The following is a 23,302-nucleotide window of genomic DNA, read 5'->3' as shown; positions in this document are numbered from 1 at the left end:
AACATACTCATGTGTAAGGAACCTCTGTGATTCTATAACCTCATTTGAAATTCCTAAAGTAGAGGACATGAACACTTCCTCTAAGAAAGTTCAGCCTGGAGAAGAAAAGGCCCCACACAGATGTAACAGCAGCCTTACAGTATCTGAAGGGAAACTACAAGAAAAAAGTAGACAGACTCTTTAGGCAAGGTCTGTTGTGAAAAGACAAGGGGAAACAGTATGCCTCCTCTTCTTCACTTCAAACATTGGATATAAAACCAAATCAATTTTATTTTTTTTTTTTTTCTTATGATAAGGGTGGTGGAAAGAGGTTACCCAGAGATGAAGCAGAAGTCCCATCCTTTGAGATACTCAAGGTTATGTTGGATGGGGCTCTGAGCACTCAGATCTAGCTGTGGGTACCCCTGTTCATGGCAGGGGAGCTGTACTAGATGACCTTTATGAGTCCCTTCCAACTCATACACCATTAAGCTGGAATACATATTGTTAGGGGTGATGTTCCACATTTATAAGCGCTACATATTTCTAGACAAAGCTTTAATAACTTAGTTCTAAAGGTAATCTTGAAACAAACACATGAAGTAACTGCTGTCAGAAGATGCTACCTTTATCTAATATGATATTTAGTATTAAATTCACATTAATGGTGTAGCCTTTCTGTAGTATGCAATTACCTCAAAACCAGCAACGACAAACCTAAGCTGAAGTTCTACATTGCAGGCAGGAACTGAAAGAAGGACGTCAAGATATTTAGCAAATAGCTGGTTTTTCACATTTAATATGAATTTGTTTAATGCTTATTCCACAGACTCTTCAGCAGAAGTTCAGCAAGGAGAAATTTAACTACTTAAATAAGATAGAAAACAGAACACTGTAAGGAACAGCAGTCAAATGTATGACTCCTACAGATGTGGAGAAGAGTTTTCTTAAAAAAAAATTAGATCAATAACTAGCCATAATCACAAAAGCAACTCAAATTAAACACAAAACACACCATTTCACCTCACTGTAGCATTTTGTAGAAAACTAGCCTGTTTTAAAATGTTTTTACTACTTTATTTTGGTTTTCAGTACAGCTTTATTAAAAAGATCTATAATGTATCTTTGGAGTCAATTATTCCTAAATTATTTTTAAACAGCTTGTACTGTAAGCTAAAAAAGTGTCTTAACACTGATTTTAGTTTGATCAGGCATTAACATACAGACCTTCACATCACTGCCAGTGTAAAGATTCAGAATACTATCAAATTATTAGAAATTAGACATATGCCAAATCCCATAATCTCCTATAAGCCAATAAAACCAAACTCTGTCCAACTTTGCTTTTGTGTAGTGATAGCATTCTGAAATCATAAGAAATTTCACAAAAATGGAAATCAAATTTAGGTATGATACAGATCTTAACCATACATTAGAAATGCATTTTTTCTTTGTAGGACAGAGATACAGCATGTAATTGCACAAGAGAGCCATTGGTATAGCACTACTGTAACTAGTTTCATCGTAATGTGCTCAAAAGGAAAAAAAAAGCAAGTTTTATACCCTAAAAAACTTCCCATGCCCCCTCACCTAATGGTATAAAAGGTGATTGAGTTTTCCTGCCTGAAATCAATGTGACAGAACTTCTAAACCTAGATGCCTACATCTGTATAGGAGGTGACAGCACCTCTACTGCTCACAGCTGGATAGCTAGTCATGACAATGTGCTGAACGCTTACCTTTCTGTATCTATGTCATTTCAGACAACATACTACAGCCACACACAACTAGCAGGCATAACACATGGTCTGCATGATACCCATGCACCCTCATGAAGCTGCAGATGGGACCAAGTTCAACATTCCATTGCCTTTTAATTTGCCTCACAGGAGTATCTACTGCCAATTAACTGCATCCAGCAGAAACTGGAGAGCTACTCTGCTCATCTACAAGACGATGGCTAACAGGTCAAGTGATTAATTCTTATTTAAACCAGAATTGGTTTAAATATGGTCTCCATGGAGACCAAAATGTAGGTGCAAGTCCAAAAAAAATCACAAATCAAAATGCTTTAATAGAACAAGAACACAAGATCTAGAAGTAATCGTTACACAATATTTCAGCACACCTTTTATTAAAAAGCAGTTAAATAGATGTCACGATAAATCTTGATTTTACAGAGCTTGTACTTAGTTGAGACTTGATACAAGAGGTGACTTTCAGTTGAGCTGTGTTGAATTCTTACTTGAACCAAATAATGTCAATTTGAAATCTGACCCACATTAATTTGAAGTTGCTTGAAAAACTAGAATTACTATAATCAAGCATTTTTTCCACTGTACCTTTTAACCTCTGTCGGCTGTAATTAATCATTATGTTTTACTCCCTGAAGCTTGACTATTCTTTTAGTGTAATAAGAAATCAGGAAATTGGTCATAGCATTTTACCTCACTGCATTTGACTGAAAAGAGATAGAATCTGAAATTTTGGTCCTACTTGTTTTTTGTTGCTATTGTTTACAGAATCTATTAAGTAATTCAGAGAAAGCAGAAGACATGGAAGTTGCATAAGAGAACACATAAGAAAAAAACTTCTGAAATTGCTAGTACTTATTAACTTAAGTTTTACTTACTATTGACATCAGTGTTAATACATAGTGCTGTAAATTCTGTCCATGATGATGAACCATTTTGGTGTCAGCTGTAACCATCACTTCCACATATCTTGGATAAGATAGAAAACGTTTTCTCCGGGAATGTGGATTATTGCCAGCATCCTCCATAGTCAGATTTTTAAAAGCATACTCTAAACTTGGAGACATCTGTAAAATGTTTCTCTCTTCGTTCAAACTGGTGACATTTGGATGTAATAAAGTGCTTTTCTTCACCTCTTTTTCTGTAAAGTAAAAAACTTAATGCAGAATTCAGCTTCTAAATTTATAAACGGACATACAACTCTATCTAAAGTAAACAAATTATAATGATGATGTTATTTTCAAAGTAACTGGTACAAGAATAAAAATACATTACACATGGAAGGACCATCAAATAAGATTACTTGAACATTATCATACATATCTTCCATAAATTGATTCAAAAATTAGTTAAGAGACAGCAGTATTGCACAGTTGCTAGAATGCAGTATAATCCAAATAAGAAGGCTGGAACAAGATAAGCACTACAGTTTAAGCAGTGAAGCAATGGAAAGAAATCAATTGAAATAGCCATATTCACACACAAACCTTTAACATAAACAAAAACAATAACAGCAAACTGTAAAGACTAGTCTCCAGTCCTGAATTCAAGTCCCTGTTAACTTCTTCATTTATGAAATAAGCTATATTAATATAGTAAGTGACTTTCTTGATTGCTCTATTAATATTCTTTGCATAGGATCACAGTTTAAAAGTTATAGCTTGGAGACATCTCAATATTTAACACTTCCCAATTTGCTATCTTCCAGGACTCATGACATCTGAACATAACCTCATGCCTTGATCAAGCAGTCACTTCAACAATAGCCCATATGAAAATACATAAGTGAAAAGTATATCCGACTTCTCACTATTCCTTAGGCACTTTTAAGTGCCTAATGAGGTATTTCAGTGCACTCAGTCAGCCTTTACTGTCTTTCTGGAAGCTAGATTTCCTTTTAAGTAGTGACTGCCAGAGTGTAGTTCCCAATCCTTAGTGATGAGCTCTTCAAACGACTTAAGAGACCCTGACTCAATGTCATTCTCAATTTGAAAGGATTTAAATCTATGTATTTTATCTTCTAGTAGAAGAGCTCTCCTCCTTAAGCTTGAAGCTACTTCTGAGAGGTCAACTGTCCCCATTAAAATCAGGGCACAATGCTGACACAAAATGGCAGCAGAGAGATAAACACCTTGAAGTTTGCTGAGTAATCATTTGAGTAAGACACAAAATAAAAGAATAGGAATTAGAAATAACTATTACCAGTAATAATAAAGGCAAAAAAGTAGGAGCTAGCATGGAAAAGGACCATGTTAGTGAGTACCTATAAATATTTGATGTTTTCAGACTGATGTAATACAAGAGAAACAGCTGAAGTAGTAACACACATCTTTACTAAGTCACAAAAGTAGTCTGAAACTTCAGAGCATGGAAAAAATAGGAACGAGGACACACATTTTGGTTAAGAGCTGAAGACAAATTTATGAACTAGACAAAAAAACCTTCAGTACTACACTAAATAAAATTCATTTTGTTTATGAACACCAAAAAACAAGAGGATGAGTGATAGCCATCATACAGCTATCAAAAACATCAAACTCTTCTAACCTTCCTGTATTAAGGAAACAGGATTTATGAGTAGAGGAAACATATCAGATGTCATACCCTGACAGAAAGATTAAAAAAGAGTAATAAGTAAGGAAAAATTAGTTAGACAACATTGAAAGTAATCACCATGATCCAATTTCAAACTAAGATGTACTGAAGGAGATTTCAAAGGTGTAGCTGGTATTAAAGCATTTTATTAACAACTTGAAAAAAGAGCATTAGGAAATGCTGTAAAGGTAAAACAAGTAAGAGACAAAAGATTTAACGTTTAAATACTGTATCAGTGAACAAGCAGAAAATAATTCTAAACAATAAAATGGATGAGCGATTTAAAGTTAGTTACATCCAATGATCTTCATGATTTTTTTTTAAACAGGTCATGGAAATTGTCTATGTTAAAACATCTAATCATCCAGCTTCTTATAGTCAGTGGAGTGAAAGACATTTCTAGGTAGTAAATCATGTTGCCCAAACAAGCACATCTAAAATAAATCACATGAATCACAGTAAGCAATCCTCTCTCTCCTCTGAATATAAAAAGAGAAGGATGACTAACACAGATGTAAAATATCTACAGTTAAATGAGATGGATCTCTATCAGCATTGCAAGTCACAACCTGATCAAGTATCCACTGTATAACTTAGAAATACTACTTCCAATAGAAAGCCTTTCCATCTACCCTTGTCAAAATTCACTAAGTGAAAGAACCAACTCTCATGATCACAAGTCTACTTCCCCTTTTTTTCCTTAAAGTGACTACCTCATCAAGATTAGCATTAAAACACAAATCTCTTACTTAGGACAGAAAGACTAGCTAAATACCTTTTCCTTTATGAATGCCTTAGCAATGCCCACCAGCCCCAATAACCATTGACAGTAACCCAATAAGCTGGCTCTAACATCAGCTTCCTGGTCTTCAAAGCTTCCCTCTTTACTCCGAAATAAGAATTGTGAATAGGTAGCACGAGCTTCTAGATAAAATACATCTTTAGAAAAATAAAAGCCCTTCACTGGAGTTTGTTTAATGGAAGATGATCATAATTGTTGCCTTATGTATCTGCAGAAAAGCAGAATTTTCAACGTAATCTGTATACAAAGTGTGATCTAAGATTTTTCCAAAAAAATAACATTAGCCAAAGCTACACTATTTTTTTCAGTTTGCATTTGCAAACAGCTGGCCAGATATTAGTTACAATAAAATTTGCTATTCTCTTCAGATGCACTCAGTGTTGCATGAACTCTTCTGAAATGCAAACAGATTCAAAATGCATAAATGTAGATTCCAGTGTCACATAAAATGTAGAATTTAATTAGACAGGATGTTTTAAAATGCAAAGTTGAACTAAATTGAAGCTGCATTTTCCTACTTTGAGTCTCCAACCTCAATATTTTCTCAGAACCACAATAAATGAAGCCCATATACCTCCATTAAAAGAAGAAAGACATGTATTTTGTCTGAAACATTTTTTGAGTCCAGTGAGAATAATTCTAACATAGCACCATAACAGCAAAGGTTAAGAAGAACATTGCTCAGATAGGGTCTTGGCTTCTATACAACATTAAATAGATGATACCTCTTAAGAATTTGTCTACATCACCTAACCAATTCTTTCTAATCCTCCTCTTCTCTGTAGCTTTTATATTTCACTAGAAGATTCAGGTGCCTTTCTGTCATCATATTATTTTCTGGCTATGAAGATGCATTCACAACCATCAAAACTAGCTGCAGTTTTCTACTCTACTAAAAACACATCAGTTTAAGTCATGATTCTTTCTACTCATTTCCTCATGAAGAATGGTTTATCTGTTTTAAGTTTCCCACTCTCTGCATACATTCCCACTCTTAAGTTACAATGCCCAGTGTCACAGTAGGTAAGTTAATCACTATGAAAGTTCAGCCATTCACCTGTGACACATCTTAAAACATCTATTCAAAATTATTCCCCTTGCTTTTTTTAATAGCTTTAAATTTGTAGTCTGTAGTATGATTATTAGAATATCCAAATGGAAAAACATCTACATAATGGGTAGTACATACTTTCATTGTTGTGAAAGACGTACATATCAAATCATTATTTAAGCTTGTAATATATTCACAAAAGAGAATACATTTAAGCAACAGCAACTCCCATATATCTGTCCTTCAAGATTTTACATACAGAGCAACACATATGGTGTAAAAACAAATCAAGAGAGAAGTCCTTGAAACATCAGGATACACTGTTACATGCCTATTTCCTCCTACGTTTAAATTAGACAGTGGCAGGGAAAAAAGTAATTCTTGCCAAACTTATGTAGAGAAAAACATAGGGTCTAGTGAAACAATCTGTAGAAAAATGTCTTAGAATGGCAACTTGTTTGGGTTTTTTTTGCATATCAGAACTAACACTTGAAAAAAGTTGCATTGAAAATTAAAGTGTGACTATACCTGAAACTTCACAAGCTTTATGGGATTTCTGATACTTTCTATTAATTTCTTCATGTCTGTATATAAGATGTGGTTTGTTATGCTCATCTTCATGTTCACCTCCATCCGTTTTCATCAGAGGTTCTAAAAAATATTCACCATCATGTGCTTTAAAGGTGCCCATCTGAAAGTAAGAGAAGTAGTTACTTTATTCTCCACTAAAAATAATGTTTTTATAACTTTCATGAAATATACTACTTAATATTTTCAGATTAATGAAAATAAGTTTGCACATGAAACAAAAGTGGAAGCTGGAAGATAAGGCAAAAATGTTTCTTGTAGAGTCTTATCCCACCCGGAGAAAAAGACTACCTTACTCATAAGTAAGGAGGATGTATTAACAACATAATCAAGATACACTATCAATATATCTTATGTAATTTTTATGCAGACTTTGTGAAACCAAGGTTGCTGAAGTAAGAAAGAATCTAGGTATAACCAAGTAGGACTGCTTAAGAAACTGCACAAAGAGGAGTGGAAACCACCAAGAAAGTCAGGATTTAGCTGCTGAATTCTAGAATGAGTTGTTGCCTTCTGTCTTCCATATAATTCATACAACCTTTTTTTCCTAGAAGTGTTTTGCCCATATATTAGCAGTAGTGTAAGCCTACGGTAAGAATTGATGCCAAGATTCACACTGATGTTTTAGTTGAAATTGTAAACTCCAAACACCAAGAACATGATAAATGTAGCTGCATACAATTTGTGAACACTAACAAGCTGATCAGTTCTTTTCCACTGGCATACCCTAAACTTTTAGATAGTGGACATTTTAAATGTAGGAGCTGAAGGAAGAAAACCCTTCACTGCTGCTTTACTCCCCCATGCACCTTTTAGTTCTCCCCTACCTCCCAGAGCTAGGGCAGATACTCTATACTGATTTCTTCAATGACTCATCCAGCTAACAGCCTTTAAGATTTTACTGTGAAATGATTCAGCTATGACAAACACTGAACTATGAGAATTACAGCATACAACTAGTGAGGAAAGTTTTCGAACATTTTAATCTTCTAGATTAACAAACTTCCACTGGAAAATTTGTTAATCTGGAAGATTAAAATGTGAATCTATACAAAAGTCACAAATAAAGGTTTTTGAGTGAGTTTCATAACTCTGAGCACCCTGTTCAGATTCCTGATCTTGTACACAAACAAGAGCTACCAGTGGTAAACCACCTAAGAATTCAAAATTACATTCAGGCATGCAGTGAACAGAGTTAGCATGATGCAGCATGACACAGCATGACTAAGTCAACCTAGTATTGCTGATACTGAACAAGTAAGCCTGCTTTCCTATTCCTCTATGCATGCACTCCCACAGTTCATTTCAGCACCAGCAATCAAACTTGCATACAATAAACAGAAAGTGGCTAGAAAGCAAACTCCTTTGTTACATGTAACAAAAAGTACATTACAAGCTTACAACCCAAAAAGTCCAGACAGACATCTGGAAGGAGGAATTCTACACTACAACTCAGAATTATTGCCTTCAGAATTATTCTAATATATGTTTTAAATGAGAAGATTAAAACCCAAGGTACAGGAGGTTCCACCTTTTTAGACACTAGAAAAACTGCACTAGGTTCCCTCTCACTTGTTCACTCCATGGACTATTGATTCTTGCAGAGACAATCAGGGTCAATTGTATGTTTAGTTATGTGCATCTGGACAGCCAAAATCTAGTTAAAGAATAAAAGCTTGTGTTAATTACCTATACACTGATGAGGAGAGAAATAACCAATAACCATTATCACTGACTGGTTAGGAATACATCCCACCTTCAATCTATGATGAAATTTACTGCACGTGTCCTATCCACGTTGGTAAGAACTCTTTACACAGCATGAACAAAAAAGAAAAACTGCTTAAGTTAGTGCACTGTTTGCTATATTTGCAAATTAAAATCCAAGCTAACGTTAGAAACTATTGCACATCAGTAAAATAAATTTAAAGTGAAATACTAAACAAAAATCCAAACTTGGAGACCACATTACACGTGTGGTTGCCATCAGTTTAACAAATGGAAATCAGCATCTCAGAAGGCAACTCGGCCAAAAAAGCGAAGCCAATCTCCAAACCACCACCACTCCTTAGACTGAAGCTGTGTTTTGATTAACTAAGTGCTATTTCCTCCTTTTCCTAACATATAGATCTACAAAATGCAATCATCAGCTACACTGTTCTGCCTGGTTTGCAGTCATTCATTCATGAAAGTGATACTTCACTTGGTGTCAGACTGCAAATACAGAGCCATTCTTATGAATTAGGCACACAAAGGAGAGGGCTTTGAGACGCAAATGAGAAAAACAGTTCTGTAAAAGAAAATAAAACCAGATAATCTGGCAATAGAGAGGCAGGTTGCTGAAACAGGAACCCAAACTTCTTCAGGAAGTCAAATAAGAAGTAAACTGGATTTCCTTTTCTACAGATGCCTTTCAAATCATGCAACAAGAAATGTTTAGGTCAGATTTCAGTTCTGTTCTCAGGTAAAGAGACAGATGTACATTTAAAAGATCTCTTCAGTAGATTTCAAAATTGAAAACACTCTCCTGAACATTATAAATAAGTGGTCCAAAGAAAGTAAGAAAGAGGGTATATTCCACAAGACCATGCATAAACACAGACTTGAGGAAATTTATGAGAAAGCCCACCTGAGAATGACAATTCCTTGGGTTTAAAATCTTCTGGATGAGTTGGACACTATATTGAATCAAGATTGAACAGATCAACACAACTACTCACCCTATGACACTCAATATCACCAGCCTAAAGTGGCTTAAAACTGCAGTCTTCATCAATGCATTTGCTCTATTCCAAGAGTAGAAATAACTATTGCACAATTTATGGTTAAAGCATGCACTGTATCCACATACAAATTACATCCTTGTGCTTCACAGCAACTTTGAAGAACATATGGAAAGCATAAGGCATATATAGCAAGTTTTGGAAACATGGAATTAATATGTCCAACAGCAACACTGGAACAACTTCAGAAAAATTCTAGAATGACTGTCTTGAAAACATGACTCTAAACTGGCAGGCTCCCTCCCAGGTAACTTCTGCTCCTATGGCTGTTTTTCAAGCCCTTACACCGTAGCTCTTAACTCCAACTCAAAAACCTGCAAAGAGTTTACAGCAAGGATACTTTCTCAATCAAAGTTACAAAACACCCTCCTCTATTAGTCTCCCTCCCTCCCCTGTCACTTTAACTCAAAGCTCTTAATCACGTGATTAAATCCTTCACTCTTTTCTGCCCACTCCAGGGTTACAATGTTTTCTAAAGAAAGTAGTAAGAGGCGCAGTCTAATCAACTCGAAGAAGAAAAAAGCATTAGAGATTGCCTGATAAAGGTACACTGTCAATATCTGGAGAAATTTATATCTGAAGATAACTCAACTAGAAATACTACAAGATGTAGTGGTAGCTCACTTGTTAAACTGAGACAATACAATGAAGAAGGTAATAACTAATAAATCAGCTAAACAACAAAAAATAATCCAGCTAATGGAAAAGTTATCTAGTGGAATACCTTTTCAGAAGTGAAATGTAACATTCCTTCCAATCTAGTTCTTAAAGACAGATTGAGAGGAAAAACACTAAAGAAGCATACAGGAAAATAACATCTAATCCTAAATTGAACTGCACACTCTAATATCATATTTGCCTACCAATTCTGTGATGCTAGCATTCCACTAGCAGATAGTAAATGTACCTCTGAGACTAAATCACACCTCTAACAGGACTGCCCATGCTTAGAAGTGTCCTGGTCTGGACAGATAGATGCCTAGTTACTGGTTGAATACTATCATGATTTCTAGACTGGAATTTAAGTTCCACATAAAATTCTGAAGTGATCTTGCCTATTAATATGTTCAGATCATGACTGACCTAACTGCACTGGTAGCTGTAGCCTTGGACCCAGTACCCTAGTATCCCTCTAACAGCCAAGTTACTTTCATTCAGAAACACAAAAAGACTGTTTACTTTCTGTATAACAGCATAGAGGAAAGCCTATTCACGTGGGAAGTGGAAGATTCAGACATAGGGACCCTGACAGTCACATTGTAAGGCTCTTCTAGGCAGCAAAAAGCCTGGCTGAAGACAAGTAAAAAGTGGCATATCTGAAAGCTTAAAAATAAAATTTGTAGTAACAGATTAGCTGTATAGCAGAGAACTTGAGAGAATATAAAAATACCTGGTGGATTTTTGGAGGGCTTTCTTAGTTGGGAACTTTCAAGCTGTCTAACTTTTTAAATGACTTGGCAAAATAACTACTGATTCCACAAGACATGCAGGCAGAAACTGATTCAGCAATCCTGGTACATATGCATATATTATTGTCCTCTCAGAGGTACGGAAGACCTCCAGTGCCTATATGCAGGAAAGCAACACTAAGACATGATAGCATGAGTTAGAGTCTGTATCATCCACTGTGACCAACAATGCAAGACCAGGAAGATTTCAGGAAGCTGCAGTCAAAGTAGTCTCTTGTTCAATGAGATAGAGCATCACAAAAGAAAATACTTAAATTGGTCTCCCTTCTGACAATATGTATTAGTGGGAAGAAAGCAAACAAAAGTAAGACAAGAAAAAGTAAATGAATTGAGATGTAAATGAATTGAAGCCAATAGGAAAAAAAAAGGAAAGCATGTGAAAAACGTCTCAAACAAAGCAACTGAATACCAGCACCTCTATGTACATCTTTACACTGCAGAGGAAAAAGAGTTAATCCTATTTCCTAATAGTTTTTATTCTGTTTTGCTAAATATCAATCACCTTTTATTCAGTCCTTACACCTGAAACCATTTTGTGCTGATAAGTGACAAAATGAATTCAAAGGTCAATAACAGTATAATGACTTCTTTTTTCAGCTGTTTTATTGCAGATCTTCAGAGTAGAAATCCACCTTGTACTCTCAATGAGGAATAAAACCAAAACTGTTAAGTGTAAGTATCAGGACAGACTGCCAGCAGTAACAAGACTCCCATCTATCCAAACAAGAATTGATTGTCTTGACATTTAAGTATGACTTTTTCCTTGTTTATGAAAGAAAAAAAATCTGTAAGAACTGGTATGTGGCTTATAGATGTCTAGAGACTTCAGTGATCTGAATGCTGACAGCTAATCTGACAATCAAATGTAGAAAGTAACTTTTCCAAAGTTACTTCTGTATGTTATACTAAGGTAAAAGTATCTTCAAGTTACAAGTGCTAAAACTTTCTTTGGAAAAAAATCACTTTAGCTTAACTCAATGAAATTACTAGTACTATGTAGCACAACAAAAAAACATGGTGGGCATAACAATCAAGGCAATGAGTCTGCTACCTGCATTGGAACTCCACCAGAAATAGATACTGGCTATGCCACATAGGCTGCCCAGAAGTAATGCCTCCTACTGCCATACCACCACCTGCCTCTGAAGACCAACACAATGAAGTAGAGGCTGAACCTTCCCACCAACATCCCACCACATTTTACTGCTGTGTGACAGACAACAGCCAAAGGGTAGTCTGACAGAATGGCACCTGACATGGAAGTTCATATAAAGTAAAAGGTATCATTTAATTCCACTTCACAGAAAAAAAAATGGCATCCATTGATATTCATTGATGTTTGTTGAACCATTACAGAGGCCAAGCTGTGGATGTGACCACAGTGGGCGGCTCATCCCAGCAGCAGCAATAGCTGCATGAAAGATACATTCTGGATGGCTATGCACAGCTGTCACATCACAAAATGAAGAGCATCTCAATCAGCTCATCCACACAGATCTGCTAATAGTGGTAACTATGCTGAAAAATGGTGCTTGGCAGCTGAGAAATTGCTTTACCAAATAGTCAAATTGTCTTCTTTGTAGCTACCATAGCCTTCATTGAAATAAATTAAGAGACACTACTTTTGGAACAACCTATGTAGTTACAAATAGTGATATGTCACAGGAGATACAAATTGGCATTTGTTTGCCTCTGTAGTGAAGTTGTAGCCTATACTTCCTCGAAAGTTAAATTGCTTTCACCTATGATTTCGCTGTCAAGATAACATTTGAGATGTGACTTCAGCCTACATGAATCCAGCGACATTCTTAGCAGATCTTGTTTCCCATGTCAGTAGGAAGCTAAAATTGACCAATGCAGAAAAAGTAAAAAGAGATACAGATCTTAGGAAAATAGAGTGAAAGTAAGTGCAAGATTTCCAGTATTACTCTAAATATGTAAGAAACATGGATATGATCAGATGTTCAAGCTGTCACCCAGGCCATCACTTCAAATGACCTTCTGTCTTTGACAGCCTCCCAAACTTCCCTAATTACAGGCTCCCTCTTTACAATTACTGCAGGCTCCCTGCTGACCTTCTAACCTCCCTTTGACATTTGCATCCCTGAACCCAGGACACACTCTGAAACATAACACAACAAAACTACATACAGGGTGTCAGGGGCCATTAAGCAAAACTCCATGGGTACTCTGGGTTGTACATGCTCTTGGCACACTCAGAAAAAAGCTTAACTGAAGGTGAAAAGAAAGAGTTGGGGGGGTAGGTCGGGGGGGTGGGGGGAGGGCAGGAAAAGGGGGTGGAAAACACACAGCTTGAGAATGCAATCAGGAAAAGGGACGTACAGGATAATGTAAATGAAAGTACACAGTTTAACTTCAGATCCCTCTCACTCTCAGGTGCATCTTAAGAGCAACTTTTACAATTCCACTGTTAAACTTCCTGCAACTTTTGTTTGTTTTCCTATAAGTTCACAACCTTTTCCCATTCCTAGCTTTTTAAAGCTGGTCTACAGCTATTTGGAAGACAGAATTCTACCTAATAATTCTAAGCAATTCCTTGTATTTTGATTTCCACACACAAAACCCAAGTTCAGGCATGGGAGAAAACTGATCCTAGAGAAAACAGATTTTACTCAAACATAATACAGGGTTGCCAACCCACTGAAGTCTAGTTTCTTCTCATTCACAAGAAGCAGCATCTCATCTCAGGAGAAATCTTTAAATCACATCTCTGCATTTATCCAAAAAGCGTGGTATTGCTCAGTGCAAGAGGAAAAAAAAACTGACTAGCTTAGTTTCACATGTACACTTGTTGAATGCACAAAACAAACACATTTTAAAAGCCCTAAGAGAATGATCTTTTTACTAACATTTCTAATCCTGCAACATGAGAATAGCTGCACTGGAAGTACAGAATGTATTCAGGGAAGACAAGATCTCACAGAGATCAGGAGGACTCTCTATCTCCTTCCTCTGAAATCAACTCTTCTCCTCCAAAGAAATGCTCTCTTTCTAGCAGTCACACAATGAGCATGAATCAGTAAGAATGAGGAAGAACTGGGGGCTGAAGGGTCCAAGCCAAGTTGGAGAATACTGTGTGCATACATAAGCTGGCTGTGAAAGTCTCCTTGCCCCCTCACAGCCCCTCCACAGGAGCTAACCATGTCCCAAAGAGGACCAACCACCCATACAGGGCTTCGCTTCCTCTTTGCCAAACCTCACCAAGTTCACAAGGGGAAGGTGGCCATAATGCTGGGGTATCACAACCTGTGACATCTACACTCCCCAAGGTACATGGGCCTGATAAAAGGTGGAACAAACAACAAGAGAAGGTCCAGTGAACTCTGAGAAAGGAAGGCAGCCCAGACCAGGGATTTCTGGTCAGCCAGGATTTCTGGTGGTAGCCTGGACCAGGGATTTCTGACAGCCAGGCAGTGACAGAGGCCTAGAAAACCAGCCAGAAACCACAGTGGAAGTTCACAAGGTTCATCTAGGCTCAACTTACTGCTGTTCAATGGCTTCTGAGCAGAACAATGCATAGAATTTGAACATTGCAATCTATAAAGTACAGAAAAAGAGAATAAGACATTTAAATGTTACAGCAAAGGAAGTACCATACTAACTGCCAAATAACAGTTGTTGGGACAGCTTTAAAATACAGTAGGTACACATTTTTCAGATAAGTTATTTTCCCTATATGGCCCCTTCAAGTAATGAAAACTGACTACTTGCAAGAAGGTAATTAAAGCAGGCAATAAAAGTAATGAAAATACTTAAAAGTTTCTTGTATTTATCTTGTTTAGACTATAGCACTATTCTCAGTGCTGTGATACACAAATGAACTTGAACATGAAAAGCATTTGTAATTACTTGTGATTCCTTCTCTTAAAAACTCCTTCTGCACCTTAGGCACGCAACAAACTGAGGGCTTCAGTACAGATTCAAATTGGGATCTGTATAATGCAGACCAGAACCAATGAGATCTGTTGGTAAAGCAAGACAGGCAAAGTTGTGATGCACACAGAATTAACATTTCGGAATGCTTGCTTCCTCAGCAATCCCTATGGACCAGCTCAAGTCTAAAGACCTCGACCCAAAGACAAGGTGGCATATAATCACAAATCCAATAGTAAGACTAGACAATACAAGTGTCCCTCTGAAGTGTCACTTTTTTCTGATGCTTTTCCATACCATGCATAGCCTTCTTTTAATACATATCACATCCTCTAACATGCTTCCAACCAACTCCATTCTATCTATATACGCTACTATAAAGACATAAGAAAACACTGCTACTGGCGTTTTTCAGTTCCCAGAAGTCCTGTACATTGTTCCAGCAATAAGAAGCATTACACAGCCTTGACTTTAAATTTACAGTAAGATTTGTGACATCACCTGTTGATGCACGCAGCTATTTTAAAGCACTGAAATGTCAGTGGCAATAACTGCAGCTTTCACTAAAATACTGAAGACATGCAAGTAAGTAGTAACACAAAGCACCCAGATATATCATCTTGTTTCTAGATAAGGAACTATGAAATACAGCAGCACAGTACAACTGCTCAGACAGTTCATTATTCCCCTGGAAAGGCCTAATAAATTACATCAAAATAGAGATGCACAATCTAGTTCCCCACAGTTTTGATTTCTTTGCTCCATTCTATTACATGAAGCAGCATTTGATGGTTACACTCCCGACTAAATCAGTAGGAGACTTCCCATTCATTTTAACAGAAAGATGCTCAGGGAGTGCTGCTGTGCACCTCCAAGAACGTGACACCTGTATGGAACAGCTGAAAGCATGGGAAAAAAATATAATCAACATATGGGTCTTCTCTCATAATTTCAAGAACCATTATTCTAAAACTTAACGTATAAATAACGGCCATTTAGCTGCAAACACCTGCCCGATGCCAACCAACAGCATCATCTCACCGAAACGACAGCTCCCTGAGCCTGAGGCACGGCTTGTTTTCTCCCTTGTATCTACTGGTTGATGCAGCTCTCGAAACTCAGAGCATTACATCAAGCAACGCTACCGCCGGCCAGCAGAAGACTCTTTGAAAGCAGCGTTTGTATATCCCGTGAAAAAAAAAAAAAAAAGACTGCAAAAGCCACCAGTGCCAAGACACTGCATGACCAACCGCTTGGAACGGCGCCCGAGAGCTCCCAAGCCCGCATCCCACTGCGCGCCTTTGAGGCAGCGGATGAATGGGGCCGGGGAGCGCGGCGCTTACCAGGCCGCCGCAGACGCTGAGGACGGCCACGTGCTCGTGGTGCGCGTTGACGTGCCCGCGGTAGAAGCAGTGCCGCAGGTCGGGGGAGGGCGGCTGCGGCGGGGCCCCGACGTGTACCGCGGCGAAGTGCGCGGCGATGAAGCCCGCGTCGGCGCTCAGGTTGAGCTGGAAGCGCTGCCCGTACGCGCTGAGCCGGTAGTGAGCGCGGAGAGCGGCGGGCTCCGAGCTCCTTTTCCTCCTGCTGAAGTGACGCGTGGGAGGGAAAGCTTCCCCGAACTCATTCACCCGGACAGGTGTGACTATTTCGTAAGAGGACAGCCGCTTCACTAAGGTCTCTGTAAACGGAGAGAGCGGGACTCAGCCTAGCCGGGCAGCGCGGAGGCACCGGGCGGCACTCCGCACCGCTCCCTCCGCAGAAAGCCCCCTGCCGCCGCCGCCCCGCCTCCCCCACGAACCCCCCCCCCACTCCCTCGCAGCCTTTGTTACCGCTCGCTTACCTTGCCCCGGGTGGAGGCGGAGCGCCCACGAGCCGGCGGCGAGCAGGGCGAGCGGGCACAGCACAGCCGCCAGCCACTCCACCCCCCGCATGGCTCGCTCCGCTCCCGCAGCGCCGCCGCCTCAGCGGTCGCGATCCGCCTGGGCCGCCCCCGCGCCGCTCGGCTCCCCCATGCCGCCCGCCCCTTCCCCGCCGCGCTCCCCTCACGAGGCGGGAAGCCGCCCCGCGCCCGCAGCCCTTCTCCTCCCGGCCCCTCGCATCCACTCCCAGCTCCGCCGCCGAGGTGGGCGAGGGCGGCCCTTCCTCCTTCCTTCCCTCCCTCCCTTCTTCCGCCTCCCTCAGCCCCTGCAAGGAGACGAGGACGATGCCAAACCGCCTTCAGGCGGTGGCCATCCCTGGACCCGCACTTCAAAGCGGGCTCCGGGCCCGGCCCGCCCCCGGGGCAGGCGCTGCCCAATGGCGGAGCGCGGCGCCTCCTCCGCCCGCAGCGCCCGCCCGGCGCCCCGCCGCTTCTAGCTCTGAGTAGGGCTACTCCAGAAAGCATCGCCCGTGTGCCCCGTGCCCTCCTCACACACAGCCTGCACAGACCAGTGGCTGCCAAACCCCTTCAAAGCCCTGCGGATGAGTGCAGCCCATCTGTTCTAATTGTACACTTATGGTACTCTATGGTACATGCTGCGTAAATAATGTTAATATTTATTAACAGCTTAATAACTAAAGCGTTTGGTTGAGCAGCTTAATTAAAGACTTTTTAGCAGTTTCCCTTCTTAAAGTAGGTTTGATCATACAAACTCCAGAAAGTTTGCTGATTGCGCTGTCTTCAAGTTTTTACAGTGGTCAGAGTTGGTTATACAGCTGATACAGTACAGAGCTGTTGGCTTATCCAGGTCCCAAGAAATCCAGAAGGATCACCCCTTTCCTATCCTAAAAGTAATTTTTGAAAAGTGGCCACATTTTGCTGGTACACAGTGATTTAGACCCTGTCTGGCATTCAAATCTAAACCTTTTTTGTATAAACCCTTCCAAAAACCGCTGAACACCATATTGAACAAAAAGAGAAAGCTCTACCAATATAATGCAAAAGCTTGATTTGCAGTTGCAATGTGGATTAGAGAAAAGGAGAAAAATAGCGTTTTTTAGCCACTTGTATCATATTCATGTTACCTGAATGGCTTTGGGCCATAAGCTGCGGTCATTCAACCTGACCTCCGTCCATATGGAATCGGTTTGAGTCTTGTGATGAGTAAATATAACCCTGTATATCAAAGGAAGGGGCATACTTTTATTAAGAAGAAACATAATTCCATCAGAAAACTCACAGTGCTTAGAAATAATATGTTTGCTATGACATAAAGAGGCATAATGATAGAAACAGGCATGAGGATGAAACAAATTCGGAGACTTATGGAAGCTTTTTTAAGGAACAGCCTCAAAAATATATAACTAAAGAGCGAGATGAAAAAGTAGCATTGATTTTAGAATAATTAGTAATAGCTCTGTTAGATCTGCTGTCCAAAAAAAAAGAGAAAGAACTGATACATTGGAGCATGGCAGCTTAGGTTGACATGGGTGAAGCTCCAGCTAAGGCTGTGGGACTGTGCTGGTTTACATCTGCAAACACAGACCTCAGAAACGTAACATGTTCTGACTTAATTAAATCTACGCTGACATTAAAGCTTGCTTTTGAACAGTTGCTGTTAAAATGCCTCCTACATTAGTGAAATAAATCCATCTATTTACACTGTTGATTCTTTTCACTTATCTCTTTTAGTCGATATGTTTGGAATGAAGTGTGTTGTGCCAATTACTTTGCAAATGAATGAAATACAAGGGTGTTCTGTGCTCCTTGAGACTGCTTGCCTTCCTCAGGGTTTCAGCGAGACTGCATGGGCAAACTGAAATGCAATTATGTCAAGATTAGTCAAATATTTGTAATGCACACTTAACACACTGCAGTAGATAAGGCTTGCCAGACGAAAGCGTGGGATGTGTAAAAACGCACATTTATTAGCTAATGCATTTCTTTAGCTCCGATACATTCTACCATGGATTAGCTATTAAATCATTTCACTTGTCCTTGCCTCCATTTTATTCAAGTGGTCTTTTGTAAGTGGGTTGACTGGAAATCGCAAAGTGGAAGAAGACTGCAGTATAAAAGCCTTTAGAAAGGCAAAGGCCACATTTAAGTCAGAAAAGTTACTATCAAAAATAAGATTGGTGAAAAAAAATTTATTTGGAGAGTACGTGAAGTGTATATTTTATATCTTCATTGTTGTACCTTAGCATTTTTTTCTTGTGGAGTACAATTTTAAATTGACCCCTCAGGCTCTTTATTCTTGTCAAGAGATGAAACCTGTTGCTCAGTCACTTCCTATGCATCGCCTTGACTAATGTTTATCCTGAGGTGTTACATTTACACTGTGATTGGACATACACCTGCTCCCTGGCACCAGGCCAGGAGTGGCTTGAGCCCCCTTGCTCAAGGCTAGTGTTACCTGGAGCAGCTGGCCTTGCCCAGGCACTCAGCTTAGCAGTGTCTCTGGGCATGCTGCAAATAGCTCAAAGCCCATGTTATTCCAGTGCTGCTCAGCTCACCCTCCACCCTGTTTTCTCCTCCTTAGGTACATCCCATGCCATTGAGCCTGACCCTGTTTCCCTTCCAGAGAGATGCCCACCTTGCAGCTCCAAGGGTGTGCAAGGACATCTGTCTATGGGACTCTAAGGCACAGGAGGACAACATAGAAGTCACAGTGAAATGCTGTCACCAACGCCAGCAGAACAGAGGCTAAATGGCATTTCCTGAGGATGCTGGGGAACAGGGAACTGTTCACTGTAACCCTGTAGATGAGCCTGCACTTTCTCTCAAATCAAATGTAACTGTAAGTTCATTACTCTTACATTACTCAATATGAAACCTTTTGCCAAGTTTTGTTCTGTGAAATGCCAGCTTACATACAGACTGAGGGATATGGCATACCATACCATCTAACTGGAACTTGCATCCCATCATTTTTATTGGATCCTGCATTATTTGTGACTGGAAGAATTTTGCTATATTGTCTTGACAGCAATTTGAGACAATGGAAATCTAACTGTTGACAAAATGTATTAACTGCAAATCATTAAATATATGTCAGGCAGTCTAAGCTACTAATTTAAGAAACTTAAAATTTATTCAAATAATTTCTCTATATCACAGGTGAAGACAGGCACTTTCATATCATTACAAACCTGCTGGAAGGGAAAGCGAAGAAGTGTGTGCCAGCTGCAAGGAATTGCACCCAGTGTGGTACAATTGCCATGGAAGTTCTGGGTCTCAGAGTCCCAGGCAGGAGCTGACAGGCTGCTCTGTGCTAACTCAGGGACAGGAATCCTGCTCTGCACTTCACCCCGCCGTGGAGCAATGTCAGCACAGTGCACCTGTTTTATCAGGGGGAAAGTTTCAGCTTTCCAAGGCAGACAAGTGTAGGTTACTCATGGGGTGCATAAGAAAAACCCCTCTAAACTGAGATTCACAAGTGACCCTGCACAAATCATTCAGAAAAATAAGAATCACTGTCCTCTGAAGATAAAGGCATGTGTCCTCCTTCTTACTCCTTCTGCCAACAATGCAAGCTTTTTTTTTCAAGTCACAAGAACACTGCAGCTGTTACTTTGGCTCAAGAGAAAGTATTCCTACAATAAGTAGACATAGGGCCCAATTCATCTCTCGTATCAACACTGTTAGTTATGCTGGGGATGATTTGTCTCACATTGCACTCTCCTAGCTACCCAGCCTTTTCCAGAGTCCCACTCTGGACAATACCCTAAAATTATTCCAGAAAAGAATGTACATTTAATATTGCAAGACACAAAAACCAGTCATAAAATATGAGCATCAAATGACTAATAGCACACAAAATGGTTCCTAATCACACTAACTTCAGTCTGTGCTTAACCCATGTTATCCTCTGCATCTTAGAAACGTTAGCATTAGGGGAATTAGACTCCCCAAAGCCAGAAGTGCTTATTAAAGTATATGTCCATATGGGTGAACTCCCAGAGAACAATCTAGATGCATCTGAACCAGACAAGGAGTTATCATTCATTACCTGTTAATATATTAGAATATCTAATTCATGATTGCTGACAACAAAGAGACAGTGAAATTTTGTATCGCATTACCAGCTTCATGTCTTGCAAGAAATTTCTAGAAACAGAGTTGTCTTCTCTCTGCCATGTGATAGTCACTGAACCTGCACAACTGCAGCTACCATTTCAATTCTGTGCATTCAGATATATGATTAACTTTGATGGTTAACCTTAACATGATTTAATTTTCCTCATACACCACCTTTTTCACTTGGGGACTCAGAAGAAGAATACCAAAATGGTTACCAGGACAAAAAAATGGATATCTGCTCCAGTGGCAAAGCAACAAGTAGCTGTTTGTGAGGAACTATGTTTATTGTACCAGGCCTGTACTCTCTCAGCATTCAGAGCTGAGTTACAAATTAAAGTGCCTTTTTTTCTTTGATAGAAAAATCATACAACTTCAATAATTCTCTACTTTTTTTTTTATTATTATTTCAGCATGTTTACTTCTAAGTAATTTACCATAATTATTTACAGTTATAATTTCAACTCATTTTGGAATTAATTATTCTGTAAGATTCAGAAATGCTGTATCTTTGTTAAACCTGAAGGATTATCTCCCAGTTTCCAGATTGTACACACTCTCTTTGCATAAAACAGTGATGCCCTAGCTGCACGAAAGGGTTAAATCTTCAGGGGAATTACAGTGACATTTTTTGTTTTGATAAGCAAATTCAAATTCACTAGGTGATTTTGGCTGAATTAATTTTAGATTTACAAAACTAATGAAGGAAGAGACCTTTCTGGTCTCAGCCACAAGTTTCAAAATCCATCCAAGGGAAAACACAGGTTTAATCCTGTTTTTTCCGAAGGAGATTTGATCTTGTGTTTCCATTAGCTATGCAGTAAAGTAAGCTGAGCATGCTTGTAGCTCATTTTCTTCATGATGTTCCACATATATTTTCCACATTCCATTTCCCTAGTGGAAAATCTGTTACAGTATAGCAGTTAGATCGGCTTGCTGTTGCATGGTTTCATAACTCATGAGGGCAGCAACAAAATTAAACTCCAGGATCCTGCATCATTCTTGCTCAGGTCTCTAGGTCTGGGGTTACTGGGTAGAACTTCTCCTTGCAGGAGCAGTCTGCTTTACTTTGTCAGCTTAAAAGAAATAAAAGCTTTTCCAGTTTTCTCTTTTACATTCTCTGGTAAAGAATGTCGGGAAAAAGAATAATAAGATTAGAGCTCAACAAAGGAATTGAAACATAAATTTGATTCAGACCCCGAACAAAAAGTTAATACCTTTGCATTGTGCCATACTGGACCAGAAATATTTTCCATTAATGTTAATACTTCCCTTAGTGCTTCAAAAACTGAGATGCTTCTGTTAACTTGACTTAAGATGCCTAAAGTCACTTCCAGCAATTGAGAGGTACAAAACCAAGGCATTTTATTAAAACCTTTGTTCAGAGAGAGTTAGTGCTATCCGTAGGTAGGACACAAACTTCAATGTAATTGACTAGCAAAATGCAAATAACTTGCAGACAATCCCAACTTTCCTGCCAAACAATGGTTTTGTGTTGTAGTTCTGTTTGCTAAGCCCTGCAGCAGAATCACCAGATCATTTGATTTAAGAACTTGGAGAGTCATAAAATGGGCAGTATTTGGGCCAGATGTAAATAACTTCTATTTTGAGCCACTGAGCAATAACACACTTCCATTCCCTCTTCTTTTTTTCCCTCCTAAGACCTATTCCCTCTTCTTTTAGCTTTTTTATTTCAAAAACCAAAGATATATTATGCTCCTATACTCAATAACTCATTTGTTACTAAGGAATGAGAAACCCTAAGTAGTTTCACTGTGATTTTAACATTAATCTCCCACACATGCATAGTGATAAGCTCTTTCATTACACTTTCAGACAATTATAAGCAGTTTCATTCAATAGATAATAAAAGTATGAAACCATTCCTTGTAATGGATTTGACTGCCTACAGAAACAAAACTGTTACGCTGCGCCTTTGCCAAAGAAGAGTGTTGCCTAATCTTGAAAATTCATGAAATCTGTTAGATGCTTTTGAGACTTTGGTCAGTGCTAGTTAGCCTTGAAAACTCATCCTAGCCTAGGGAGATTAGTCAAGATTTTTTCTGCTTCTTCATCCTCTCATCCTCTCAAGCTACAGGTTGTGTGCCATCTATGTGCATATAAAACATGCATTGTATTTTATAGTAGAAATTCATTTTCCACTTATAGTTTATGCTAAGAAGAAAGGAATTTCGAATATTATTAAAGTTTTCTTAAAAGCAGCTGTAGAGCTATGCTGGCACGCAGATCTGTGCATCGTGTAATACTGCAACTCACAGGATTACCTAATGGCATGCAGCCCACTTACAGAGCAAATAGCTTTGCTGAAATTAAAACTTCCTCCTGAACAAAAGATTACATCTGTGTTTCAATAGTGAGTTACCTGGAG

The 23,302-nt window shown here is 39.1% G+C and overlaps 1 protein-coding gene across 1 annotated transcript in view; it reads right to left on the bottom strand.

The window, feature by feature from the left end:
• Nucleotides 1–16,846, bottom strand: part of ADAMTS20 (ADAM metallopeptidase with thrombospondin type 1 motif 20) — an 84,971-nt gene extending 68,125 nt beyond the window's left edge. Inside the window, exons 1-4 of the mRNA XM_065743418.1 lie at nt 16,756–16,846; nt 16,259–16,593; nt 6,710–6,872; nt 2,612–2,874 (exon numbers count right to left, since the gene is read on the bottom strand). Coding sequence (XP_065599490.1) covers nt 2,612–2,874; nt 6,710–6,872; nt 16,259–16,593; nt 16,756–16,846 — 852 coding nt within the window. The remainder of the gene's footprint in view (nt 1–2,611; nt 2,875–6,709; nt 6,873–16,258; nt 16,594–16,755) is intronic.
• Between the last annotated feature and the right edge of the window lie 6,456 nt (nt 16,847–23,302).

The sequence above is a fragment of the Cyrtonyx montezumae genome, unplaced genomic scaffold (genome assembly GCF_038088225.1).
Source record: "Cyrtonyx montezumae isolate F1298 unplaced genomic scaffold, pur_monq_1.0 scaffold_3, whole genome shotgun sequence".
Taxonomy (NCBI): Eukaryota; Metazoa; Chordata; class Aves; order Galliformes; family Odontophoridae; genus Cyrtonyx; species Cyrtonyx montezumae.
The sequence above is the reverse complement of the archived record's forward strand: the minus strand, read 5'-3'. Positions and strand labels throughout refer to the sequence as shown.